We start from the raw sequence: 24,434 nt of genomic DNA on the forward strand, positions 1-24,434 counted from the left end.
TCCCCGTGTCCCCCCTGTCCCCCCCACTGGCAACACTTTAGCACAAGGTGAAGTTTGCACTAAAAATAAATAAAAAAAAAAGCAAAAAAGCAAAAAAAAAAAAGCTCCAAATCCCCCAGGATTGTCCCTGTCCCATTGCCTTAAACCCCCACCCCAAAATCCCCCCCGTAGCTCAGCATCCAGATTTTTGTCTTTATTCGGATTCATTTTAATTTCATTTGAGTTGTTTATTATTTTTTTTTTCGCTTTTTGAATCCAGGTTGGGATGAAAGTGTTGCCAAAGAAAGTGCTGAGTTACGGTGGGAAGAGAGAGAGAGGGAGAGAGAGGAATAATAATAAAAGTTATTATCGATAATAATAATAAATGATGAAATAATAAAATTCGGATCGAAGCCAAGCAGGGGCAAGGGGAAATAGGGAGGAAAAAAAAAAGGATTTTTTGATTTTAAAGAGGAAGAAATTTGTGTGTCCCCCCCTTTCCTTCCCCCATCCCACCTCCCCCACGGGGGTCAGCCCGGGTTTAGGGGGGTTAATCCAGGTTTGGGGGGATCCAGCCCAATTTTGGGGGATTGATCCAGGTTTGGGGGGATTCAGCCCAATTTTGGGAAATGAATCCAGGTCTGGGCAGGCTCAACCCAATTTTGGGGGATCAATCCAGGTCGTGGGGGATTCAGCCCCATTTTGGGGGGTTAATCCAGGTTTGGGGTGCAGAGCCCAGGTTTGAGGGGCCTCAGCCCCATTTTGGGGGGTTAATCTGGATTTTGGGGGGATTCAGCCCCATTTTGGGGGGGTTAATCAGGGTTTGGGGGGCCTCAGCCCCATTTTGGGGGGTTAATCTGGGTTTTGGGGGGATTCAGCCCCATTTTGGGGGGTTAATCTGGTTTTGGGGGATTCAGCCCCATTTTGGGGGGTTAATCTGGTTTTGGGGGGATTCAGCCCCATTTTGGGGGGGTTAATCGGGGTTTGGGGGGCCTCAGCCCCATTTTGGGGGGGTAATTTGGGTTTTGGGGTCTCAGCCCAGGTTCAATCCTGGCTTTGGGGTCTGGGGGTGCCAAGGGAGGGGCTGCACCCCCTGCTGGGCTGGGAAGGGACAAATTTGGGGTTTTTCCCCCAAAATGGGCTCTGGGGGGGTCCTGCCCCCCAAACTGAGCAGGCAGGAGGGGTTCCATTCCTCATTTCCCACAGGAAAGGGCTGATTCCCCCTCCCCACCCCAAAATTCTCCTTCATCCCCCCCCTTTAGGGCTCCCCAACCCTTTAGAGCCTCCCCAGCCCCAATCCCCCCCCCCAAATTTAACTATTTAATAATTTAATATTAAATCAAGACAAAACCCCCTGAATTTCTCTCTCTAAAAATTTTCTAATTTGTTTTTCTTTGTTTTTTTTTTTTTTTTTTTGATTCACGACAAGAAAAAAAAAAATTTAATTTCAATCAAGAGAAACAAAAAACAAAGAGCAAAACGGGATGGAAATTTTGGGGCGGGGAGGGGGCAAAATGCTGCATTAAATTGTGTTTTATATAATAAAATTATCTATATCTATCTCTATATATATATATATATACACAGCAAGAGCTGAAATGTCCCCAGGGACGGGGGGGACACCGAGCTCGGCCCGGGGACCCCAAAGGATGCTCGAGGTGGGGCCACTTTATTATAAATATTAATTTTATTTTCAGTTTTTTTCCCTTTTTTGGTTTTTTTTTTTGGTTTTTTTCTGCGTCTTTCTATATAATCTATTAAAGAGATTCTTTATCTTCAAGCACTCGCAAAGGTTGCAGCGGTTTTTATGTGTTTTTTCCAATTTTTTTGGTTTTTTTTGGTGAGGATTTTCTCGGGGGTGGGTGGGGGGGAGGAAAAGGAGCGAGGAAAGGAAGAGAGAAAGAGAGAGAAAAAATAAATATAAAGAAATATATGAAAAAAAAATAAATAAAGCACAGAAAAGACATTCCATAGATTGTAACTTTGATAGTTCTTTATAAAGTGGGGGGAGATGAGGAAAAAAAAATAAAAACTATGACAAAAAACGACAAAAAAAAATTAAAATAATAAAAATTGCACTTTGGGGGGGGGGCTTTAAAATAAAAAAAAAAAAAAAAAAGAGAGAAATAAACTATATATTAAAAATACACCCGGAGCCCACTGGATTTCTTGGGGGAGGAGAGGATGGAGGGCACTGGCTCTTTTTGGGGTGTCCCCCTTATTTTTTGGGTGGGATTTTAATGATTTTGAGGGGCTTTTTTGGGTGGGATTTTAATGATTTTGAGGGGGGTTTTTTGAGTGGGATTTTAATGATTTTTAGGGGGTTTTTTTGGGGGTGGGATTTTAATGATTTTGAGGGTTTTTTTGGGTGGGATTTTAATGATTTTGAGGGGTTTTTTTGCTGTTTTTGGGGCTGGGGAGCCCCGAGCAGGGGGAGCAGAGCAGGGGCTGGGGGTTCCCTGGGGTTTTGGGGTGTTCAGGGCTGTGGATGGGTGGGGATTTTGGGAGATTTCCTCTATTTTGGGGGGATTTCCTCCATTTTGGAGATGTCCAGGCCTGCATAGGGGATTTTTAGGGGAGTTCCCCCTGTTTTGGGGGTTTCCAGGGTTGTGGGGGTTATTTTGGAGGATTTCCCCTATTTTGGGGGGCTCCAGAACTGTAGGGTTTTTTGGGGGTAGGGGCTTCCCATATTTTGAGGGCTCCAGGAGTGCATAGTGGATTTTTGGGGGGTGTTCCCCCCCATTTTGGGCTGCTCTGGGGAGGAGTTTGGGGCGGGGGGGCTCTGTCTCAACGTGTGGCCGTGCCTCAGTTTCCCCAAATGGAACAAAGCCCCCCCTCCCTTACAGAATAACACCAAATGGGGGGGGGTCTCACCCTCCCAGTCTGCCCAGTGCCCCCCCAGCACCCCCGGCCCCATTAAGCCGCTCGGGGGGGGCCGAGGGGGGGTCTGGGGACCCTAATCGCGTTTGGGGACAGATGGCCGCGGTTTAAGGAGCCTCAGGGGACACGTTTGGGGTGTCCCCCCCCCCCTCCCCAAAGCCCCCCAACCCCATGGGGCCGCCCCAAACCGTGACAGGGCAGTGCACAGGTGACCCCATACACCAAAAATGCCCCCAAAAATGCCCCAAAACGCCCCAAATTCTGATGTGGCCGGGGGGGCAGGAGCAGCCCGGCCCCCCCAGAGGGCACGGCCGAGGGGAGGGGATTAATTTGTGTCATAATCTGCCTTGTTCGGGGCTTTGGGGCTTTATCCCGGGATTTATGGCCGAGTCGTCTTTCTTAGCGAGACGCCCTAATGCCACTTAACACCTGGGAGCCGCGATTTTCATTAGGGGCGTCAGGGACAATTAGTACGGGAATAATTAGGGCAGGAGCAGCCGCTGCAGGGTTTAAGCCCCATATGTGCCTGAGTGTGCAGGGGGGGGGATTGGGGGACCCTCGGTTTGGGGGTGTCCAGGGGGGTTTGAGGGAGGATCAGCCCAAATTTGGGCCGTGCCTCAGTTTACCTCAATGGGAAAGGTCTGGTAGGTAGAGAAGGCCAAGGGTCCCCAGTGGGGAGACAGCGGTGCCACCCTGGGGTGTCCTGTGGGGTGACAGCATGAGGGGGACACGGGATGGGGATGTGGTGCCATCCTGGTGACACAGGGGACACACACAGGGCGCCAGGGAAGGAGGGGACACCCGGAGCAGGTGCCACACGCAGAGCTGTCCCCGGAGGTGTCACAGGAAGGGGCCCCGGGGCAGGACGGGCACGGAGCCCCGGGGCAGCGCTGGCAGCCGCCCCCAGCCCCAGCGCGGCCGCTCGGGCAGGGGGCACCGGGGGGCACCGGGGGGCACCGGGGGGCAGCAGGGGCAGCAGCAGCCGAGGCCGTACAGGGCGTAGGGGTTGAAGTAGCCGACGTTCACCCTGCCAGGGGAGACAGTGGGGTCAGTGCTGGGACACAAACCCCTCCTTGGGGTCTCCAGAGCTCCCCGGGCCCCTCAGAACCCCCAGAGCCCCTCAGAGCCTCTGGGCCTTCTGAATCCCCTGGACTCCTCAGAGCCCCCAGAGCCCCTCAGAGCCCCTGGGCCTTCTGAATCCCCTGGACTCCTCAGAGCCCCCAGAGCCCCTCAGAGCCTCTGGGCCTTCTGAATCCCCTGGACTCCTCAGAGCCCCCAGAGCCCCTCAGAGCCTCTGGGCCTTCTGAATCCCCTGGACTCCTCAGAGCCCCCCAAACACCCAGAGCGCCCCAGGCCCTCAGAGCCTTCAGAACCCCCTGGAGCCCCCCAAGCCCCCCAGAGCACCTCAGAGCCTCCCAGAGCCCCCAGAGACTCACCAAGTCCCCTGGGCTCCTCAGAGCCCCCAGAATCCCAGAGCTCCCCAGGCCCCAGAGCCCCCCGGTCCCGCTGACCTGCGGACGCGGCGCCGGGCCCGCCGCCGGTGGTAGTCGCCCTTGGCGAAGTCCTCCAGGTTGGCCGGGTGGATGGCCCAGAAATGGCCTTTGCCGTTGTCGCTGCGGCCGGCCTTGACGAAGCACTCGTTAAGGGACAGGTTGTGGCGGACGCTGTTGCGCCAGCTCTTCTCCTGGGTGCAGAGGGGTCAGTCAGGGTTGGAAGGGTCAGCCAGGCCCACAGGGGTCACTCGGGCCCCGAGGGGTCAGTCGGGCAGCACAGAGGGGTCACTCAGGCCCTGAGGGCTCAGTCAGACCCAGGGGTCACTCAGGCCGAGTCCCCGGCCTCTCCTCAGCCCGGTAGAAGCCGGCCCGGGCTCGGCCCAGCGGCCCCGGTGCTCTCCCGGAGGATCGGGGGCAGCCGACACCGGCAGGCTCCGGAACGAGCCCGGAGGCACCGGCCCGGGCAGGGCCGAGCTCTGGGCGCCGCCGATGGAGACACCGACCCGGCCAGCCCCGATGGAGGCACCGGCCTGGGCAGGGCCGAGCTCAGGGCACCCCCGATGGATCTCCCGAGGATCGGGCCCAGCGGAGCCGGCTCAGCTCCCCAGCCCAGTCCCCACCGCTCACCCCAAACCCTGGAAATCGGGCAAAATCCCAGAAAACGCTCCCGGCCCCACAACGCTCACCTTGTTCTTGAAGTAGGGGTAGTTGTCCATGATCCACTGGTAGATGTCGGACAGCAGCAGCTTCTTCTCGGGGGACGAGAGGATGGCGGTGGAGATGAGGGCGATGTAGGACTGGGCCGGTTTGTCCGCGGGCTCCGGCGGGGCGCGGGGGGCGCCCGGGGGGCTCGGCCCGGGGGGCTCCGGGCTGGGGGCGGCCCCGGTGCCCCGGCCCGACAGGAGGTACTCGATGGTGAAGGAGGCTCCGGGCGGGCGCCGGGGCGCAGCTGCCGCGTCCCCGGCCGTGTCCCCCGTGTCCCCCATGGTGCAGGTGCTGCCGGCGAGTGCCGGCGCTCATGGCCCGGTAATTAGTGCAGATTACAGGGTTTGCTAATTGTGTTTTCACAAACGCGCTGCCCCCAAAGCGGGCTGTTTATCTGGCAAAGCCCCGGCTTTAACGGGATTTGGGCCCTTAAGCCTCATAAATAAAATGATTAATCCGCTGGAGGTGGAGGAATTCAAAGTGGCACCGAGGAGGTGCCCGTGGGCACGGGGCCGGGGGGTGCTCGGGGGTCCGGCTGCCCCCCAAAACCCGGGGGAGAAGGTGGAGAGGGTGGGGGTTGAACCAGAACCCTCCAGGCTCCATTTGGGGAGATCCTGGGATGTCCAGGGAAATCCTGGGATTGCCCCAGCACCCTCCTGCCATGCATGAAAAGCCCCGGGTCTCATTTTGGGGTGAGCTGGGAGTGATGCTGGGGACCCTCGGAGAGCTCAGGAGATCCTGGGAAGCTCCTAGTGACCCCAGGAAGGTTGGGGAGGCCCTGTGGGAGATTTTCCCTGTAAAGATCCTGTGGATGTTGGGTGAGATCCTTGGGATGCCCTGGGAGAAGATCCTGGAGAATCCTGAAGGGAGATCCCGGAGACCCTGGGGTGAGAAATCCCAACAAGTCGACACAGAATTAAATGTAAATCTTTCATTTTATTTAACAAACACTATAATTTGAAGAATGTGTACTGAGGGAAAGAAAAATAATTTTCTTTTTTTTTGTTTGTTTTGTTTTTTTTTTTTTCTTTTCTCTTTACAAAACAAAGAAGAAAAAAAAACAGGATATAAGAAAAAAAAAAAAAAAACAACATATGTACAGGAAGAGCTGGCCAACTCCAACAGAAAGCACTAAAACAAGCATGGTGTTTCCAAACAGTTGCTTGGCCTGGAAAATTTAAAAGCAATTAAATTAGAATAAAAAATATTAGGAAAACAACTGGACTCTAAAGCTACTGTGCAGCCAGGGCCGCGAGCACAGAACTTTGTACAGTAAAATTAATCTGGGAGCTCTACCCGGGTTTTTGTCAGTTGTTTTCATCCCCCTTTTCCCACCCCCACCCCCGTTTCAACCTGAAAACATATTGCTTACAGCCAGGGAAGAGAAGGAAAGCAAAGCCTGGGGCCGAGGGTGCAGGGTCCCTGCGGGAGAGGGAGCAGGGGCTGCCCCGGGTCCCCCTGCCAGGCCTGGGCAAAGGAGAGGGGGGTTTGATCCCCAGCCCTTCCCCATCCTGCAGCCAAACCCCAGCCAGGCAGGAGGGCAGAATCCCCCTCCCACAGGGGCTCAGGGACCCCCACCCCTCTGGGAGATGGGGGTTTGGGAGAGGAGCCCCCTCCTCACTGCGGAGAGGGGTCTTTGCTTTTGGGCAATGAGGATTTAGGGCAGCTCTGGCTGGACCTCGGGGGCTTTTCCCTCCAGGTGGGATTGGGCACGTGTGGAATTCTCCGGAGTGAGGGGGAAGTGCTGGGAAAGGCACCAAGACCCCCCCTCTCTGTGCCCCCCTGGCTGCTGGGGTGAGGGATGGAGGCTTTGGGGTACCCAGAGCTGGGGGAGGATAAAGGGAGGGTTTGGGGTACCCCGAGGGGAGGATGGAGGGAGGATAAAGGGTTTGGGGTACCCCGAGGGGAGATAAAGGAAGGATGGAGGGTTTGGGGTACCCCGAGAGGGGATAAAGGAAGGATGGAGGGTTTGGGGTACCCCGAGAGGGGATAAAGGAAGGATGGAGGGTTTGGGGTACCCCGAGAGGGGATAAAGGAAGGATGGAGGGTTTGGGGTACCCCGAGAGGGGATAAAGGAAGGATGGAGGGTTTGGGGTACCCCGAGGGGAGATAAAGGGAGGATAAAGGGTTGGGGTCTGGCAGTGCCCAGCAGCACCAAGCCCCTCGGGGGTCTCAGGCCAGCACAGGGACACGGCCCCTGCTCCTCACCCAGCCCAGGGCAGCCCCAGCTCCCTGAGGGCCCTCCTGAGCTCCAGGGGGAAAAGCCAGCGAGGTCCAGAGCAAACCAGAGCCGGGAGGAGCCCGTGGGAACAGCAGAGCTGGCGCAGAGGCCGGGACAGAAACTCTCCAAGACAAAGTCAAAAAGGTGACGCTTCGCAAACTCAAAAGCAACAACGTTTTGCCACCAAAGAGCACAGGAGGAGCTTTGGCTCCGGGGCCAAAGGCTGGGACAGAGAAGTGGAGGGGCCGGAGCGGCGGCAGCGCCCGGGCCCCGCCCTCGCACCGCCCGCGACGGGCTCGGGACTCAAAGAAACCTGAATTGGAGTTACCGAGGTAGTTGGCTAAAAACTGAGATTCCCCCACCCGGCATCTTCTGGAAGGACCCCCCTGCCCTGCTCCTGCTCGTGGTGCCAGGTGTGCCCAGGTGCGGGGGTGGCCTGCAGGTCACAGCCACTGTCCCCATCCCCAGGCCTGGGGGTGGCCTGCAGGTCACTGTCCCCATCCCCAGGCCTGGTGCTGTCCCTGCAGGTCACGGCCGCCGCCTCCAGAACCAACCTCAACGAAAAGGGAATGCGCAGCCCTTGTCAGTCTTCAAAAACACCAAAGTTATTGCACTTCAAAAATACAACAGATCTGTGGTTCGAGACCCCCCCCCTCCCACCCCCACCCCCCCATGGCTTCTGCTCAACTAAAACGAGTCACTACTGCACAAACCTCTACACTTCCCTTGGGATTAGGTTAAAATTCCAAACGTGTCTCTTTACATGAGGTGCAGAGCTGCTGGAGCTCCGAGCTAGACCAGTGCCACTGCCAAGCGGGCATCTCCCCCCTGGCACCCCATGCCCCCAGTCCCACCCCTACAAACCCCCCTCTATCCTCTCTGGGTCATCCAACCCCCCCAGAGCCCTCCCCGCTCCCCCCTCCCGCCCCGCCCCGGACTCACACGTCCAGCAAAACCTTTAGATTAATTAAGGAATGGTTAATTAACAAGAGGATCAAACTGCACACGGCTTTGGAGATGCAGGGTGGGTGTCCTGGAGGTGTGCAGGGAGCTCCCCCGATCCCGGGATCCAGGTGAGGGAGGATCCTGCCTGGCTTAAGACACTTTCTTTACTTCAGGCTCCAGTTCAGGGTCAGGCTCTGAGTGGGGTCGTTTTCCAACCAAGAAGCAGCTCAATGGTTTTTGTTTTTTGTTTTGTGTCGTTTTTTTTTTTTTTTTTTCTTTTTTCTTTTTTCTCTCGTTTTAATGAGTAATTTGGAATAGGAAAGTCACAGGAGATGAGGGAGGGAGGGAGATGAGGTGGGAGAGGACGTTCTCCCCCTCCTCCAGTTTAATAAGCACCAGAGTATTCAAGTCAGTCCGTTGGGAATTCCGAGCTGTGGCTGCAGTCAGCAGGCAGAGACTAAACCTTTCTCGTAAGAGCAGCGTCGTTTGGGCTGGGGTCCCTCATCATCATCCTCCTCCTCCTCGTCCTCCTCCTCGTCCTCCTCCGAGGATGAGCTGTCCAGTGTTAAATCCACAACATCTGCTGGGGCTTTGCCGTTCTCGCCGGTGCCGTTGGCAGTGGCCAGGAGCCCGTTCACCTCCGAGGAACCTGGAGGAGGAGGAGGAGGAGCTGAAACCACCCCTGCCCAGCTCAGGGAGGGGTCCAGCACCCCTGGCTGCTCAGCCTGGACAAGGGAAGGCTCCAGGGAGAGCTCAGAGCCTAAAGGGGCTGCAGGAGAGCTGGAGAGGGACTGGGGACAAGGCATGGAGGGACAGGACACAGGGAATGGCTTTCACAGCCAGAGGGAATATTGGGGAGAAATTCCTCCTTGTGAGGGTGCTGAGGCCCTGGCACAGGGTGCACAGAGCAGCTGTGGCTGCCTCTGGATCCCTGGAAATGTCCAAGGCCAGGCTGGACAGGGCTTGGAGCAACCTGGGACCGTGGAAGGTGTCCCTGCCATGGCAGGGGTGGCACTGGATGACCCTGCAGGTCCCTTCCAACCCAAGCCATGCTGGAATTGTGTGATTTCCCCCAGGGTTTCCAGCCTTGCTCACCTAGAACCAGGATGGGACACTGGGGGCTGCAGCTCCGCTCCTTCTCGGCTCGGATGGGGCACCAGGAGCCATCCACCAGGTACTCAATCTCGTCTGCATCTTCACATTCTGTCAGGATCTTGGACAGGAGCCTGCAGAGGGGACAGCAGGAGCTGTCACAGCCCTGGCAATCAGCAGGGTGTGTGCAGTGACCCTGGAGCCAAAGGAACCTGCTGCTGAGAGCCCTTGGAGCCACGGACTTTATTCCCCATAAAACCAGTGCAGGTTCTGACTGTGCAAATCCATCCCAGCCCTTCCTGTCCATGCACCCAAATCATCAACTACCAGCTTAATTAGCTGCAATTAAACACAGCTTTGCCTCTTCACCCAGTTTCCCAGGCACTGCTTCCAGGCAGGCCCTGCTGCCCCAGCCCATGGGACATTCCCAGCAAGGCTTTAGCAAAAGGTGAGAGATCCTTTGGCATTGGGAACTCAGCAATCCAAGCAGCAGCACTTCCCTTCCTTCCCAGTTTTATTTCCCAAATCTCCACAACATTCCTGCATCAGGAACACCATGAAAATCCACCTGGAATGAGGCCCTGATTGCAGAGAAACTGGGCACTTGCTTCATTCCCTGTGTTTGGAAATCCCTCCTGCACTTGAGCACTTTCCTTCAGGAGGAAGGAGAACTCTTAGTGGAAAGACTTCCAAGGTCAGGAGAACTTTGTGGCACCCCAGTGGGAGAGTTTCAGCTTTCCCCAGCTCCTGCAGGAATTGCTCCCACAGCCAATCCCATCACCAGCACAGCAACCACCAAGCTGCAGCTCCCAAAAGGCTGACAAGGCCCTGAGGATGCCAGACCTGACCAACCACCCTGCTCAGGAGCCTCGGGCTCTTTTCTGCCTCCCAGCACCCACTGAGTGCCAGCTTCCCTCCCTCACTTCCAGGGAATCTGGGAAGGATTTCACCCAACAGAACTGGCATCAAACCAGCCCTGAGCAGGAACAAAAGTCTGCTGAGCCCTCCCCAGGTACATCCTGCTGCTCCTCGTGCAGGACACGGGCATGGCTGACCCGTGTGGGTCCCACAATCCCACCCCTCACAGTTTCCCCTTCATCTCCCCCTGCCAGAGATCTCCAAGAACTGGATTTTCCTGTCAGGGCTGGCCAGGAGACAAAGCAAACAGGTTATCAGTGCTGAGGCTGCTCCAGGCTGCCTGCAAAGCCACAGCTCCTGGATCTGCCCAGGGCCCACAAGGCAGCGACGCTGCAGGAGCCCTCGGTGAGGCTGGGACAGACTGGTCTGCTCACTTCCCTGTGCCAGGGCAGCTCAGCCACCCCAAACATCACCTTAAACTCTCCTGCTCTTGAGGGAACCTGCACTGGAGGCCAATCACACAGCCATGAGGGTGGAGACCATTTCCCAGCATGCAAGAACCACGTGTGTTGTTCCACCAGCCCTGGTCAGTGGTCCCAGTCCACAGAAGGCTCCCAGCATTTGGGGGCACAAAGCTGCTCCCAAACTCACCCCAAAAATGCTGTACCACAAGCCTGTTACCCCCCAGCACATTCCCACTTGCTCTAACACACCGGAACACTGAAACCAGAATATGATGCACTAGCAGAATAAACTTTGAACAGTTTCAAAGTGAACTTCAACCAAGAGCTGAATGCTGCACCCAGTGGGGAAGGGGAAAGGGCAGAGAGGTGCAAAGCTCACCCATCAATGATGAGCTGGTCGTAGGGGGCAGGTTTGTCACACACAGGGCACATCCATGTGGGCTTTTTCTCATTCATCTGTAGGTAGAAGACGGCATCAAAGCACTGCAGGTGTGCACAGGTCTCGGCCCGGCACGGCACCGACAGGCGCATCTTCACCAGCTGTGGGGCAGAGAGCAGAGCATCAGCCAGGACACCTGCGAGGAACCCCAGATCCCCTCAGGAGGAACAACATTTAATCTGGGAGTTTGCAAAGCTGGTCTGAGAGTATGGTTTGGGTTCTTGACAAAACCAGGCTAAAACAGAGCTGGAGCTCCTTGGTTCTGGATTAAACTGGGAGAGCTGGAGAGGGACTGGGGACACAGGATGGAGGGACAGGACACAGGGAGTGGTTTCCCACACCCTAGAGGGAATATTGGGAAGGAATTCCTGGCTGTGAGGGTGGGCAGGCCCTGGCACAGGGTGCCCGGAGCAGCTGTGGCTGCCCCTGGATCCCTGGCAGTGCCCAAGGCCAGGCTGGAGCAGCCTGGGACAGTGGGAGGTGGCCCTCTCTGTGTCACTGGATGGTTTTAAGCTCCCTTCCAAGGCAAACCCCAAGTCCAGGAGGAGCCTGCAGGGTCTCACCGGACAGATGAGGGACACTCGGACCCCGGTGGTGGCGATTTCGCTGTCAGGGTCCAGGCGTAGCTTCTCTTTCACTGCAGGGAGAGCAGAGCACACAGCATTTAACCAAACTCAGCCTCAGCAGGACTGTGCAGCACAGGGGGGGCAGCTCACCCAGCCCTGGGCTCTGTGTGTGGAGCACTTTCCCTGTCAGGCAGGGAATGAACACATGGACCTGGGGTTAATTCCCTCCTGAGCAGCAGGATTTGGGGAAATGTGGCACTTCCCTGGCACTTCCAGCTCAGAGCAAGTCCCCCCACAAGTGAGCAAACAGAGAGGGAAAACACATCCCATCCTTCTGCCATCAGGTTATCAAGCCTCCTCCCAGCACTGCTGGGCTGCCACTCCTGCCCTCTCCACTGGCACCTCCCTTATTCCAGAACCTTCCACAGGAACCACAACCAGGCCCAGAGGTAGCCAGGCAGACAGCTCAGAGCGAGGCAGCCGTGCAAGACCAGGCACAGCAGCCATCCAGCAGAGATCTGGCAAGAATCAGATGTCAGCAAAGCAGGAATCCTGCCCCTGCTGCTGCAGCCTGAAAGCAAAACCCAGAGGAGCAGCAGGGAAATCAAAGCAAGCAGCAGATGGGCAGGTCCCACGTGGGCAGGTCCCACACCAAGGTGCAAAAATCAACAAAACCAGCTTTGAACTGCTCCCCAAGTCCTGAGGAGGAGCTGCTGCTCCCACTGCTGTCTGCAACTGCCTCTGACACTTCCATCACCGTTTTTCTTTGGAGCAAGTCAACCATTTCTTTTGACCTTTTCAGATCATAACAAGATGTCTCCAGACAATGAGGCTACATGCAGCTCTGCAACACCCAGCTTTAATTAGAGAGTGACTTCTCAGATGTGAAATTCCCAGGAGATTACAAGATTTGGGCTTGTTTTCCTCACATTAGGAGCCTTTTCATCCAAGCTTAATTTTTTATGAAGTTCTTTGTAAGAGCTCTCTCTGTGCATCAATTACTGGGAGACCTGGGAAGGAGAATTTTCTAGGATCTCCAGATCAGGATTTCGGATCCAAAGCCATAATCTGTTCTCAGACACTGTTCCTGTATTAAGTTCTGCAGAATTTTATGCAAAGCAAGATGAGTCACCAGTGAGATGAGGCTGAAGCCAAAGGGCGGCTTCGGTGACAGGGAATTATTTGCAAAGCAGACCAGAGCTAGAAAAGCAAAGTTTAGGATCTCCTCAGGTTGGTCAGTTCTGGATATCCAAACAACTTCCAAGCACGAAAACACGAAGGAGCTGAAGTAAGAGATTGCTCTTATTTGGTTTTATTTAAATTCACCAAATACAGCTGATCCCTGCCCAAAATCCAGGTGTCTGCAGGCTGGACACACCTGGAGCCATCACCTTCCCTGTGAACTGCCATCCACCTCCAAGGCTGGCAGGCTGAGGAAGCTCAGCCTGGAGAAGAGAAGGTTGAGTGGAGACTTCCCAGAACATTCCAGTCCCTGGAGGGGCTCCAGGGATGCTGGAAAGGGGCTCTGCATTAGGAACTGTAGTGACAGCACAAGGGGGAATGGCTTGAAGAGGGGAAACTGGGGTTAAGATGTGCAGGAGAAATTCCTCCCTGTGGGCAGGCCCTGGCACAGGTGCCCAGAGCAGCTGGGGCTGCCCCTGGATCCCTGGCAGTGCCCAAGGCCAGGCTGGGCACTGGGCACAGTGGGAGTGCCCCTGCCATGGCGGGGTTGGCACTGGATGAGCTTTAAGGTCCTTCCAACCCAAACTATGCTGGGATTCCCTGACATTTCCTATCCTTGGGAGGAGTTTTCCAGGATCTGGGCAGTTTTAAAGACCATCAGGATCACAGGGTCAGCTCTCCCACGCAGAATGAAACAGTGAGAAGGTTTTGTCCAGCAACATGAGAAACTGGGAATCTTCCACACTCATGAGCTCCAAGTCAGAGTCCACCTTGGAAAAGTACCTTCCCCTCATTTCCAGTAATTTTTACATGAGCCTCATACCAGGAGGATTTACCTGAGTGGTTTGGGATAAGCATCTCTGGGGACCATCTCTTCTCTGAAGCTCTCAAGGCATATCAAAGTGCTGCTGGTGACATCCCAGTGCCACCCCAAGGAGTGCCAGGGCCTGGGGCAGCAGGACATTGTCACCAGGATCCCTCGCTCCAGCAATGTCCTTTGGGAATCCCGAGGTCAGTGCTGCTCAGACTGACTCAGCTGAAGGCATGAAGCCCTTCCAGTGACACCGACAGCGGCACAAATCCTACAGCCACCTACAGGGAGAGCCACCAGAACCACGGCTTTGGGGTGACCTCCCACGGCTCACACACAGCTCAGCAAGTCTGTTCAGATAAAAAGTGGGGTTTACACAGCTGGAGGGGAGCACGGGTGTGCAAGGTGGTGGCTGCTCCCCAGCAGGCTGCAGACAGGCCCCTCCTGAGCCACTCACCCAGCGCTTTGCAGAGCTCCGGGTGCTTGATGCCGATGGTTTTCAACCTCTGCAGCAGCTCTGCTGAGGTCATCTGCCGCACCAGGTACAGCCCCACCGAGTAGCTCTGGGGAGAGAGGGAGGAGAGGATGAGGAGGCTGCTCTGCAGGGCTGCCTGGGCGGCTCTGGGCGCTCCCTGGCCTCTCACCTTGCCGTAGTTGCCCCAGGTGACCGTGATGCGGTTGGTGGCCGCTGACAGGTACATGAGGTGGGTGAGGTTGATGGGCCTGCAGGGCCTCTTGGGTTCCACCCCGGGTTTGTTTGAGGGGTAGTAGCCCTAGAGCAGGAAGATTAAATACAGATATTTATTATTTTACTCAAGGTACATCTGGTCATCAGCTCCATTAAGGTGCGCTCAGCCCCAGCTCTCAGGGATGGGGGGAAGGAACTGAGTACAGCTGGAGCACAATTAAACAGGATTGAGCCTTTATACAGAACAGCTCATTAACAACTGGCTAATCCATAAAAAATTAGCTTTAAACTAAGCAGTGCACTTCTATAACATGGCAAAGCCATTTCCTTCCACGTTCCCCAGCTTTCCCCCAGATTTCCCTCCCCAGTCCCCCAGTCCTCACCGGCACGGAGCAGTAGCTGTGGTTCACCTTGACGGCGATGTTGGGAGGGTACTGGTCCTCCTGGGGGGAACTGGTGTCTGTGTAGCAGATTCTGGGCAGAAACAACACATCCCATAATATCCCACCACTCTGCACAGCTCCCACAGCCCCGTCCCAATCCCATCCCAATCCTTGCTCCCTCAGCAGAGCCCATCCAGGTGGGACTTCGCTGTTTCTGCTCGAGGTTCCAAAGAGGAATTTAAGAGGCCCAAGAACAAAAAGTTCACTGGAAATTCTCTCTGGAGCCATGAAATCCTCGTTGGAACTTTTTAGAACACTCCCTCCTCCCTTGCTCTGCCCCTGATGTTTAATGAGCCCAGCCCAGACCTACCTGAGCACCACCTGAACCGATTTCACGCCGGGCTGCAACTCCCTGATAAATGAAAGAAGAGAAAACTTCAAATTAATTGTGTAAAAAAATCCCTACCCTCAAAAGAATCACCCAAACCAGCTGCCAGACTCAAGAACTTCAGTTGTTCCTAATTTTTTAAAATAGAACTTCAAAAAATTACCTCCCAGAACTTTATTTAAATTGTACAATTCCCCTTGCAAATATCAGTGGTTCTGTAATTATTATTTTTTTCCTGATGCACCAACTCACAGCTTTTCTCTGGGTTTTTAAAACTGTTCAGGTGCCTTCTGGTGATTTGTGAGAATTTATAAAAACTGGGTTTTAAGGTCAGGTTTACCTGACAGTGTTCAAGACTCCCTGTGTTTAATTATTCAGCTGAAGCTGCTCATGCAAACCAAGGGACTGAATATTAAGGCCCCACTGTGAATATTGCAGCCTCCATCAGGGCTGTTCCTGACAGGATTTTAACTGCAATCAGGAAAGAAATGGAAGGCACAACAAGGATGTTTTACCAGGAGGCAAAATAACCAAGATATTGTTCCTCCAGCTCTTTAATTTTATGACAAAGATAAACAGTCAAAGGTTTTATGTTGAATTTTTGGAGGAATTCTGCATGAAGGGAGCAGGTCAGCCAAGAGGAAACCTCCGTGCCTGCACTGCCACATCTGAGGGGAGCCTTTGTCTGACTCAAAAGTTGCATCTGACAGAGGTCAGGGTAAATCCTGATCCCAGATGTTTCCTCCCCACCAAGGAAGTTCCTTTCAGATGCAAAGAGCTGCACACTCTGCCTTTTGAACCTGGCCCCAGGAAAGGCTGCACACACTCACACCAGCAGCTCAGCAGAGAATTTAGGTCATCCATGATTTCAGCCCCGTTTTCCTGCCCAAATGCACCATTCCAAAGGGAGATTAGAGCAGCACAAATGCAATTTAAGGACCTGGATGGGGGAATTTGCAGCTCCCACTGCCCCCAAAGCTTTTGCTGTACATGAGGAGCAGCCTGGTGTCCTCACCCAAATCCTGTTCACTTGCACAGAACAAAAATTCCACAGGCAGGGAGCACTGAGGAATGATGGAATGGTGCAGCTGCATTTTCTGGAACTGCTAATAGCCAGTGAGGAGTACCTGGAATTTCTGATCAGCTCCACTTGTCTTGGTGTTAATGCAAAAATGCACGGACTTTCCTGAAGCTTCTCATTATTCTGTGGGACTGAGGAGGGAAGAAAAGAGTGTCCATGAAACCGAGACCAGCAGCTCTGGGCACGAGGTGATTGCTATGCTCTGTTTATCTCCAAGTCTTGTTTTCTCCCACACCCCAGAACTGCAGTTTTCACCTCTTTTGGTAATTCTGCTTTGATTAGACTTTGCTCATTTATTGCTCACTGTTCTGTGCAACCAGCACAGGCTTTGGATCTGATTTTTCTGTTTTTAAAATTATTTTTCCTCCCCTCAAATAATTCAAGAGCCATCAGCTCAGCACATCAGTGGTGTCACAGTGTGACCACATCCTCAAGAAGCCCAAGAGGAGACCTGAGCCTGACACAAAAGCCCAAAACCAACCAGCCAGAGCAGGCGGGTTCTGGAAAAGAAAGAAAACAACCCCAGCAACAAAAGCGATTAGCTCAGATAGTAAAACAGCAACACAAAAAGCAGCTGGAAGTGACAAAACACGACTTCAAACCCCCTGACCTTGAGGGTGGGACAGCAGCTCACCCAGCATTAACTGGGGCCTTTTGCACACTGAGAATTTGAACATCAAGTGCATTTAATGTGGGGAAGATGAAGTTTGAGACCTGGGAAACTTTTGTTGCAACGTGTGCTTCAACCAAAACACGTTTTATTTTCAGTTTTGTGTCTCTAAGCAAAGTTCAGACGCTGAGCTGCTGAAAGTCACGAGAGGAACACAAAGAGGAAGTGCTAAAACAGCTTTTTAAAAATCATTTAGCAGGAATTGGGTGTTTTGTTTTGTCTCACTTCCATTGCATGGTTACTCAAAGCCACCAGGAGTTCAGAAGGAGGAAAATGCACTTTTGTATGAAAAAGAGGAGACGAAGGAAGGATAAAACCTCAGCAGCTCTTGGAAGACCTGGTGACAACTTGAGTCACTGCAGGTGCTTCCCCTCTGGTCCCTTTTCTGCTTTAAAAATGCAAATGGAACCTACAAAAATATATTTCAGAAGTAAGAATTAAGATATCTTTGTGGAACTTTCTGTTTAATTCCAGTTTCCGCCCAAGTATCTCCTGACAAAAACAACCAGCAGAAAGTAAAACATTTCATGAGGTATTTTTAGCAAAGCTATGACTGACAAGGACAACAACAAAAAGGAATTTTAATGTTTCTGATTAAGAAACTGCCAATAAACTGAGCCCTGCTGATTCTTCAGCCACACAAAGACAAAGCAAACCTGATTAGGAAAAGTGAGAAGCCGCTCACGGTTTGTTTTGCATTTTTGTCAGCTCACTCTTTATACAAAAACCAAACTGCTGCTGGAATCCAAACCCAGAACGGGAGGTGCAGCCTGCTCAGGTGGGAGAGCTGAAGCTCCCTGGCTGCACAGAACCTCAGGCAGCAGCAGGGAAATCAGGGAGAGCCCTGCAGGGCCTGCCTGGCCCAGGGGAGCTGCCAATGCAGGGCCAAGGCTGCCTTTAATGAGCCCTGGGCTCTGAGCAGGGCAGGGGACACTCAGTGGCACTTTGGAACCAAACCTGGTGATCTGGGGACATTCAGTGATACCCTGGAACCAAACCTGGTGATCTGGGGACATTCAGTGATACCCTGGAACCAAACCTGGTGATCTGGGGACATTCAGGGGCACCCTGGAACCAAACCTGGTGATCTGGGGACATTCAGTGATACCCTGGAACCAAACCTGGTGATCTGGGGACATTCAGGGGCACCCTGGAACCAAACCTGGGAATCCCAGAGAGTGCATCTTCTGCCTCTGGGTGCTTCCACCTCCTGGAAATTTGTTTTCCTTCAGAATCCCATATTGGAATTGCTGACTAACACACATTTAACACTGAGCAAACCATTCCCCACACAATTATCGTGTTTCAGCTTGACTCTGTCACCACTCAGCTGTTTTGTCACAGCATTAACGCCTTCAAATGAAGAAGAAATTATATAAAATCTGACTAATTGGACCTTTATCTTTTTGTTTCTGCACAATCAAATCTTCATCTATTTTTCCCCCAAGCCACAACAGATATATTTTCAGCAAAGCCAGAGCAGCTCAAGTTGTAGAATCATTGGTAGAGAATTCTGACATTACCACATGAATTTATGAGAATTCTGACATTAGCACATGAATTTATGAGACACTCAGCAGAACTCAACTTCTCTGGACACACTGAATTTGCCACCAGAACATTCTATTTAACATCAGTTAACAACATTCTTTGTTTCTCCAAATTAAATAATGAAAAATCAGTCTCCACACCCCAGGGGAAAAGCTCTTCCAGTTTTACTGGTTACCCCTCAAAACACACAGCACCACACACAAATAACTGTGACAAGCACACAAAATAAAGGCCAAAAATACAGTTGGAGGTGTTGCCACCCTCTTTTATCCACAGGATGCTTCAGGTCAGGGATTTCTAGTGCTGAAAATCAGCATTAGTGTGGAATTTGGCTCCACAGTCCACAGGAACCAAACAAGGTGGGATTCCAAAGTGAGCACATTCCAGGTCTGGGGAAAATCCCAGGATTTGGATTTGAAGGACCTGAAGGATCATCCCCATCCCACCCCACAGGCAGGAACACCTTCCACTGTCCCAGCCTGGCCTTGGACACTGCCAGGGCAGCCACAGCTTCTCCTGCCCACCCTCACAGGGAGGAATTGCTCCCCAACATCCCATCTGAATCTTTCCTCTTTTAGTTTGAAAGCATTCCCCCTTTCCCAGCATTCTCCCTCTCTGTAAAAGCTGCTCTCCCCTCCTTTATCAGCCTTTAAGCACTGGCAAGCCCAGGGATCAACATTTCTCTGTAAATTCTGAGTATGAGGGGAGAGAGAGGGGGAAAGAGAGGGGGGAAAGAGAAGAGAGAGAAAGAGGGAAAAAGAAAGGAGGGAAAGTGGGGGGGAAGAGAGGAGGGGGGAAGAGAGAGAGAGAAGGGGGAAAGAGAAGACAGAAAAGGGGGGAAAAGGGAAGACAGAAAAGGGGGGAAAAGGGAAGACAGAAAAGGGGGGAAAAGGGAAGACAGAAAAGGGGGGAAAAGGGAAGACAGAAAAGGGGCAAAGAGAGAGAGAAGGAAGGAGAGAGGGGTCCCACCACCCCATCCATCAGCCTCTCCTGCCACAAAACTTCAGAAACTCCTTAAAAACACAACTTAGTTATCAACTCACGTTTATCAACTTTATTCAACTTATACGTTATTTATCAACTTTATTCAACTTCTACCTCACTTATGACCTTTATTCAACTTACACCTTATTTACCAACATCCCCCCAGACTCACCTAACTCTGTGGGCTTCAACAGCTCGTCCAGCGTGGTATAAAAGGGCAGCTTGACCAAGCGGACCTCGGGCTTGGCCACTTTGGGGGGCAACCTGCCCAGTCCGTTCAGGTATTTGCCGTAGAGGGCAGGGTAGTCGATGCCGGCGGCCGGCAGGCTGCGGGCCACGGCGCCGCCGCGCTCGTACGAGGAGTGCAGCGGCAGCGCCTCGGCACGGGGCGGCGCCGGCGGCGGCGGAGCCACCTCCGAGCCCTTCTTGTTGTAGCGGGTCTCGTAGAGCTCCTTGATCTTCTTGAACACCTCGGGGCTGCAGTCAAACTGGACCAGCTGCAAAGCTCGGGTCACTAGTTCGTGTTTTAGTCCGCTTTTACTCCTGCCAACAAAACCCAGCAACATCTGAAGATCTGAGACTCGGAAACTCATCACCATGTTCTGGGGGATAAAAAATTAAAAGATGTTCTCATAGTTATAAAAGGCAAAGGTTTAGTTGTCACTTTATAACTACAAGGCAAGATATTTAAAATTTCCCCTCAAAGAAAGACCCCAAACCTGTCCAAACCCGCTGCTGTCACCTGGTTTTGGTTCCCGTTTCTTGGCTGAACACAGAGATCACCCACTGAAGGACAGAACCACCAGCACAGGCACCAAATGACTCCAAAGTCACTTGGACAGGTGCTGAGCATCCTCAGGACAGCTCAGCTGGAAGCAGGAGCGACCCCAAAGGTCTAAAGCAAGAGGCCTCACTTGTGGAAGAGCTCATGGACTCCTGCAGCAGCCTGAGCCTCCAGAATTCCCAGAGAAACACAGAAAACTTCATCCCAAACGGTGCCAGGGCAAGGCACGGGGAGGAAATCAGAATAACATGAACTGGGGCCATGAATCCTGGATTTGTGGATGGGAAAACCCCCCCAGGATCCTCCCTACATGCACAGGATCTTTACAAACCCCACACGCTGAGGAGTGTGGAAGCACAGTGACATTGCTGAAGGGAGCAGTGTGTTCCCAGGAGAACAATGCCAAGCACTTCCCTGAGATCCCAGCCAGGAGCTGCCCTGCAATTATCAAATTCAGTGTCTGATAAGCAGCAAAACCCAGCTCAGGCTTCCAAAATTCCCTCTCTGAGGCAGCTCAGGCCTGTGACTGTCAGCAAAGGCCACAAGGCAAGTTCCCATCAGAACCCAGGAATTCCTCCTGAGCCCACAGCTCCAGGCTGGCATTTCAGATCTCCAAACAGCCTTAACATTGCAAAGAAGCAGCAAATAAAGTCCTGGGGCTGGAAAATTCAAGCTGCCCTGGAAATAAACACCACACATATTCACTCCACATCCTTGCTGTTTGTGGGGGAATTCAAGAAGAAACCCCACAAAAACAATCCAGCAGCAAAGATCCAGCAGATCTTCCCCAACCTCTACCCAACTCTTGAATTAATAATTTAAAAGAAAGCATAAAAGATAATCTAACAGTCTTATTTCCTGGAATAAACCAGCTACAGATTTTTTTTTTTTTATTTTTTAATTAAGAAATCTACAACTGTTTCCAGAAACATTTCACAGCCACTTTTAGATGTGTGGGAATTAGACGAGAGAGAAAAATGCCATTTGATTTTTTCCTTTTCCCTTACATATGTCATTTAATCTGAAACCCCAAAAGCTGTTATGTCACTGTCTGCAGTTAGAACTTTGGGAGTCGTGATGAGTCCCAAAATATCCCTGATGAGGGGAAAAAAAGACTGATGACTAAAGAGGAGAGAAAAGATGTTTAATTGCCAGAAAGTCAGAATTTCAGAGCCCTGGATTCATGGTGCTGCTCCAGCACACACCACCTGTAAAATCCTGGAGAAATCTACTTTGTGCCTCACTTTTGTTCAACTCAAAAATAGAATCAGGATCATTAGGGTTGGAAAAGACCTGCAAGATCATCAAGTCTGATGAAATCCCACCAGGATCATTAAAGTGTGCTAGGAAATCGAGAGAACCTTGCTGTCCCCAAGGGATTCGGGGATAAAAGGTGCATTTGGAAAGATAAATTCATCAAGACACAGCAGCAGGAGGTGCCAGGGCATCCCAGGAGCTCAGGAGACAGGAGCTCCCTGCGGGAATTGCTCCTGGAGCCTCACCCAGGACTCTCGGCCTGGAAAGCGGAGCTGGAGCCCAGAATTTCCATTTTGAAGGAATTAAAGACGATGAGATTGAAGCAGCAAAACAACAACAAACCCCGGACAAAGCAAACCGAGGGCTCGAGGTTCCCCGTGCGAGCAGGGAGAGCACATGGAGAGCGGAGATTCCCGACACTGCTGCTGGTCCTCCTCTCAGGACCCTCCGGGGACGGCTCCCGGGCCCCACACCGGGCACGGCTCTGACCCCACCGGGCACGGCTCCCGGCCCCACACCGGGCACGGCTCCGAGCCCCGCACCGGGCACGGCCCCGAGCCCCGCACCGGGCACGGCCCCGAGCCCCGCACCGGGCACGGCTCCCAGGCCCCCACACCGGGCACGGCTCCCAGGCCCCCACACCGGGCACGGCTCCCAGGCCCCCACACCGGGCACGGCTCCCAGGCCCCCACACCGGGCACGGCTCCCAGGCCCCCACACCGGGCACGGCTCCCAGGCCCCCACACCGGGCACGGCTCCCAGGCCCCCACACCGGGCACGGCCCCCGGCCCCCAGAGCCTCTGCGGCCACCGCGGTGCCCGGGGAGCGCTCCGGGACCGCACGGTGAGGGCAGCGCCCCCCAGACTCCGCTCCCGCCGGGACGGCTGCGGCCGCGCAGCCCCATCCCCGCCGAGGGGCTGCTCGGGAGCGCTGCCCGGGAACACTCCAGGGAACCCTTCCCGGGAGCGCTCCCCGGCCGCTGCCGTTGCTCCGTAACCGCCCTCAGCGCCGGCTGCCCCCGGCCGCTGCCCCGGCTCCCTCAGAACCGGGATCCCGAGGGGACCGGGAAAGCTCCCGGTGCTTCCCGCGGCAGGAACGGCCTTGGAAACACAACTCCCAGCGTGGATTCGCTTCACCCATCCCAGAGGAGCCCTGCGGCCGCCTCCACTGCCGGCAGCGCCGGTCCCAGCGGTTCCCCGAGCCCCGGACAGCTCCGCACCGAGCGCTCAGCCCCGGGCGGGCAGCGGGACCGGCCCGGGGGGCGCGGGGGCAGCACCAGCGCTCCTCAATCCCGCAGTGAGCGGGGCAGGCCCGCGGCGGGGGCAACCCCGAGGAGGGCGGGCAGCACCACGGCCCGGTTCGGCCCCGGGAGGTCCGGCGGGGGCTGCGGCCCTGAGGCCGGGGCGGGGCAGTCTCTGAGGTAAAAAGGCGAGGGGGAGGCCCCGGAGCGCCGCCCCCGCGGTTCGCAGCGCCGCCCCCCGCCTTCCCTCCGCGCCGGGAGCCGCCCGGTGCCGGCCGGGCCCCGCGGGCGGGGCGGCGGCGCCGCTTCCCTCACCTTCGCCTCCACCAGCTCCGCCGCCATCTTGGGCCTCCAGCGTCCACCGCGCCGGCCGCCGCCGCCGCCGGGTCACGTGACGCCCTCGCGCCGGCGGGAGGGCGGGGCCGCGCCGCCAGCGCCGCCCAATCGGCGCGCGCGCTCCTCGCTCTCCGGCCACGCCCACCGGACCACGCCCTGCCAGGCCACGCCTTCCCCGGGAGTCTTAAAGGGGCCACGCTCCGCTAAACCGGGGGAGCGGCGGGGGGAGCGGCGGCGGGAGCGGTGGGGGGCCCCATCCCGGGGATGGGATGGAGGCGGCTCCGCGGGCACTGCGGGAGGGGGTGGGCGGGCAGGCAATGGGGGCTGCCCCCTAGATGGCGGCAGGTGGGTGCCCCAGGGCAGGGCAGGGCCCGGTGGGCTCGGCCCGAGGCTCCGCGGCCGTCCCCGGTGAGCAGGGAAGGGAATGGGGAAGGGTCCCGGTACCCCGGTTCCCGGGTAAGGGAGGGCAGAGCAGGGGGATCTCCTGGCCAAAATTTGCTCCATGGCAGCGATGTCCCAGAGACCCCTGAGCCTTCCTTCTCCCTTCCCCAGTCAGTGTTTGTGCCCCTTTCTGCAACTTAACCCATTGCTAACTAACAATACCTTCCATGTTATAATAATAGTAAATATTTTCAATAATAATAATATTAGTAGTAGTAATAACAACAATAACAATAATAATTATATATATGTATATTGTACTTGGCATCTTTCTCCCGATAGGCAGCTCCAGTCTCTGCTCTGGGACAGGGACAGGACCTCAGGAAGGGCTGGAGCTGTGTCAGGGGTTTGGGATGGAGCTCAGGGAAAGGTTCTGCCTCTGAGGGTAGTGGCACTGCCCAGGCTCCCCAGGGAATGGGCACATTCCCACCCTGCCAGAGCTCCAGGAACCTTTGGGACATGCTCTGGGACAGGGTGGGGTTGTTGGGGTGTCTGTGCAGGGCCAGGAGTTGGACTGGATGATTTCAAGGTAACTCCAGTGTTTGGGGTGAATTGCTGCACTGGGTGAGGTTTTCCAGCACTTTCCTCTCTGTGCCATCGATCCCACATACTAATTAAAGAAAAAGGCAATTAGCACTTTCTCAGGAAGAGCAGGATGTTAATCAGGTTTCCCAGTTTTCCCTTCTAGGCTGGCAAAAGCCAGGGTCGGTGCTAAACCCCCACCAGATTGCTATGGAAACCCCAAAGGCCGAGAATTCATCCTGTCACTGTGGCAGAGCCGGGCCCAGAGCCATCCTGGGTGTCCCTCCATGGCCGTCCTGCCTGTCCCTGCCTCACACGGGCAGCCTGGGGCTGCGCTGGGGCTTTGGGAGCTGCCAGAGACAGAATTGGGATTGTCCAGCCTGGAGAGGAGCAGCTTTGGGGTGAGCTCATTGTGGCCTCCAGGACCTGGAGGGACCCAACAAGAAACACATAGAGAGACGAGGGACAGAGGGA

The 24,434-nt window shown here is 54.5% G+C and overlaps 1 protein-coding gene across 1 annotated transcript; it reads right to left on the reverse strand.

Moving 5' to 3' along the window:
- Nucleotides 1-8,211: 8,211 nt before the first annotated feature.
- PIAS4 (protein inhibitor of activated STAT 4) lies at nt 8,212-23,055 on the reverse strand. Its single transcript, XM_063161161.1, has 11 exons — nt 22,977-23,055; nt 19,553-19,982; nt 16,222-16,306; nt 15,077-15,118; nt 14,707-14,797; nt 14,280-14,408; nt 14,093-14,198; nt 11,640-11,713; nt 11,017-11,177; nt 9,319-9,449; nt 8,212-8,872 (listed from the first exon to the last, which is right to left on the reverse strand). Exons 1-11 carry the CDS (start codon nt 23,001-23,003, stop codon nt 8,667-8,669), a joined length of 1,482 nt encoding a protein of 493 aa, XP_063017231.1. The 5' UTR covers nt 23,004-23,055; the 3' UTR covers nt 8,212-8,666.
- Between the last annotated feature and the right edge of the window lie 1,379 nt (nt 23,056-24,434).

The sequence above is a fragment of the Melospiza melodia genome, chromosome 7 (genome assembly GCF_035770615.1).
Source record: "Melospiza melodia melodia isolate bMelMel2 chromosome 7, bMelMel2.pri, whole genome shotgun sequence".
NCBI classification, from domain to species: Eukaryota; Metazoa; Chordata; class Aves; order Passeriformes; family Passerellidae; genus Melospiza; species Melospiza melodia.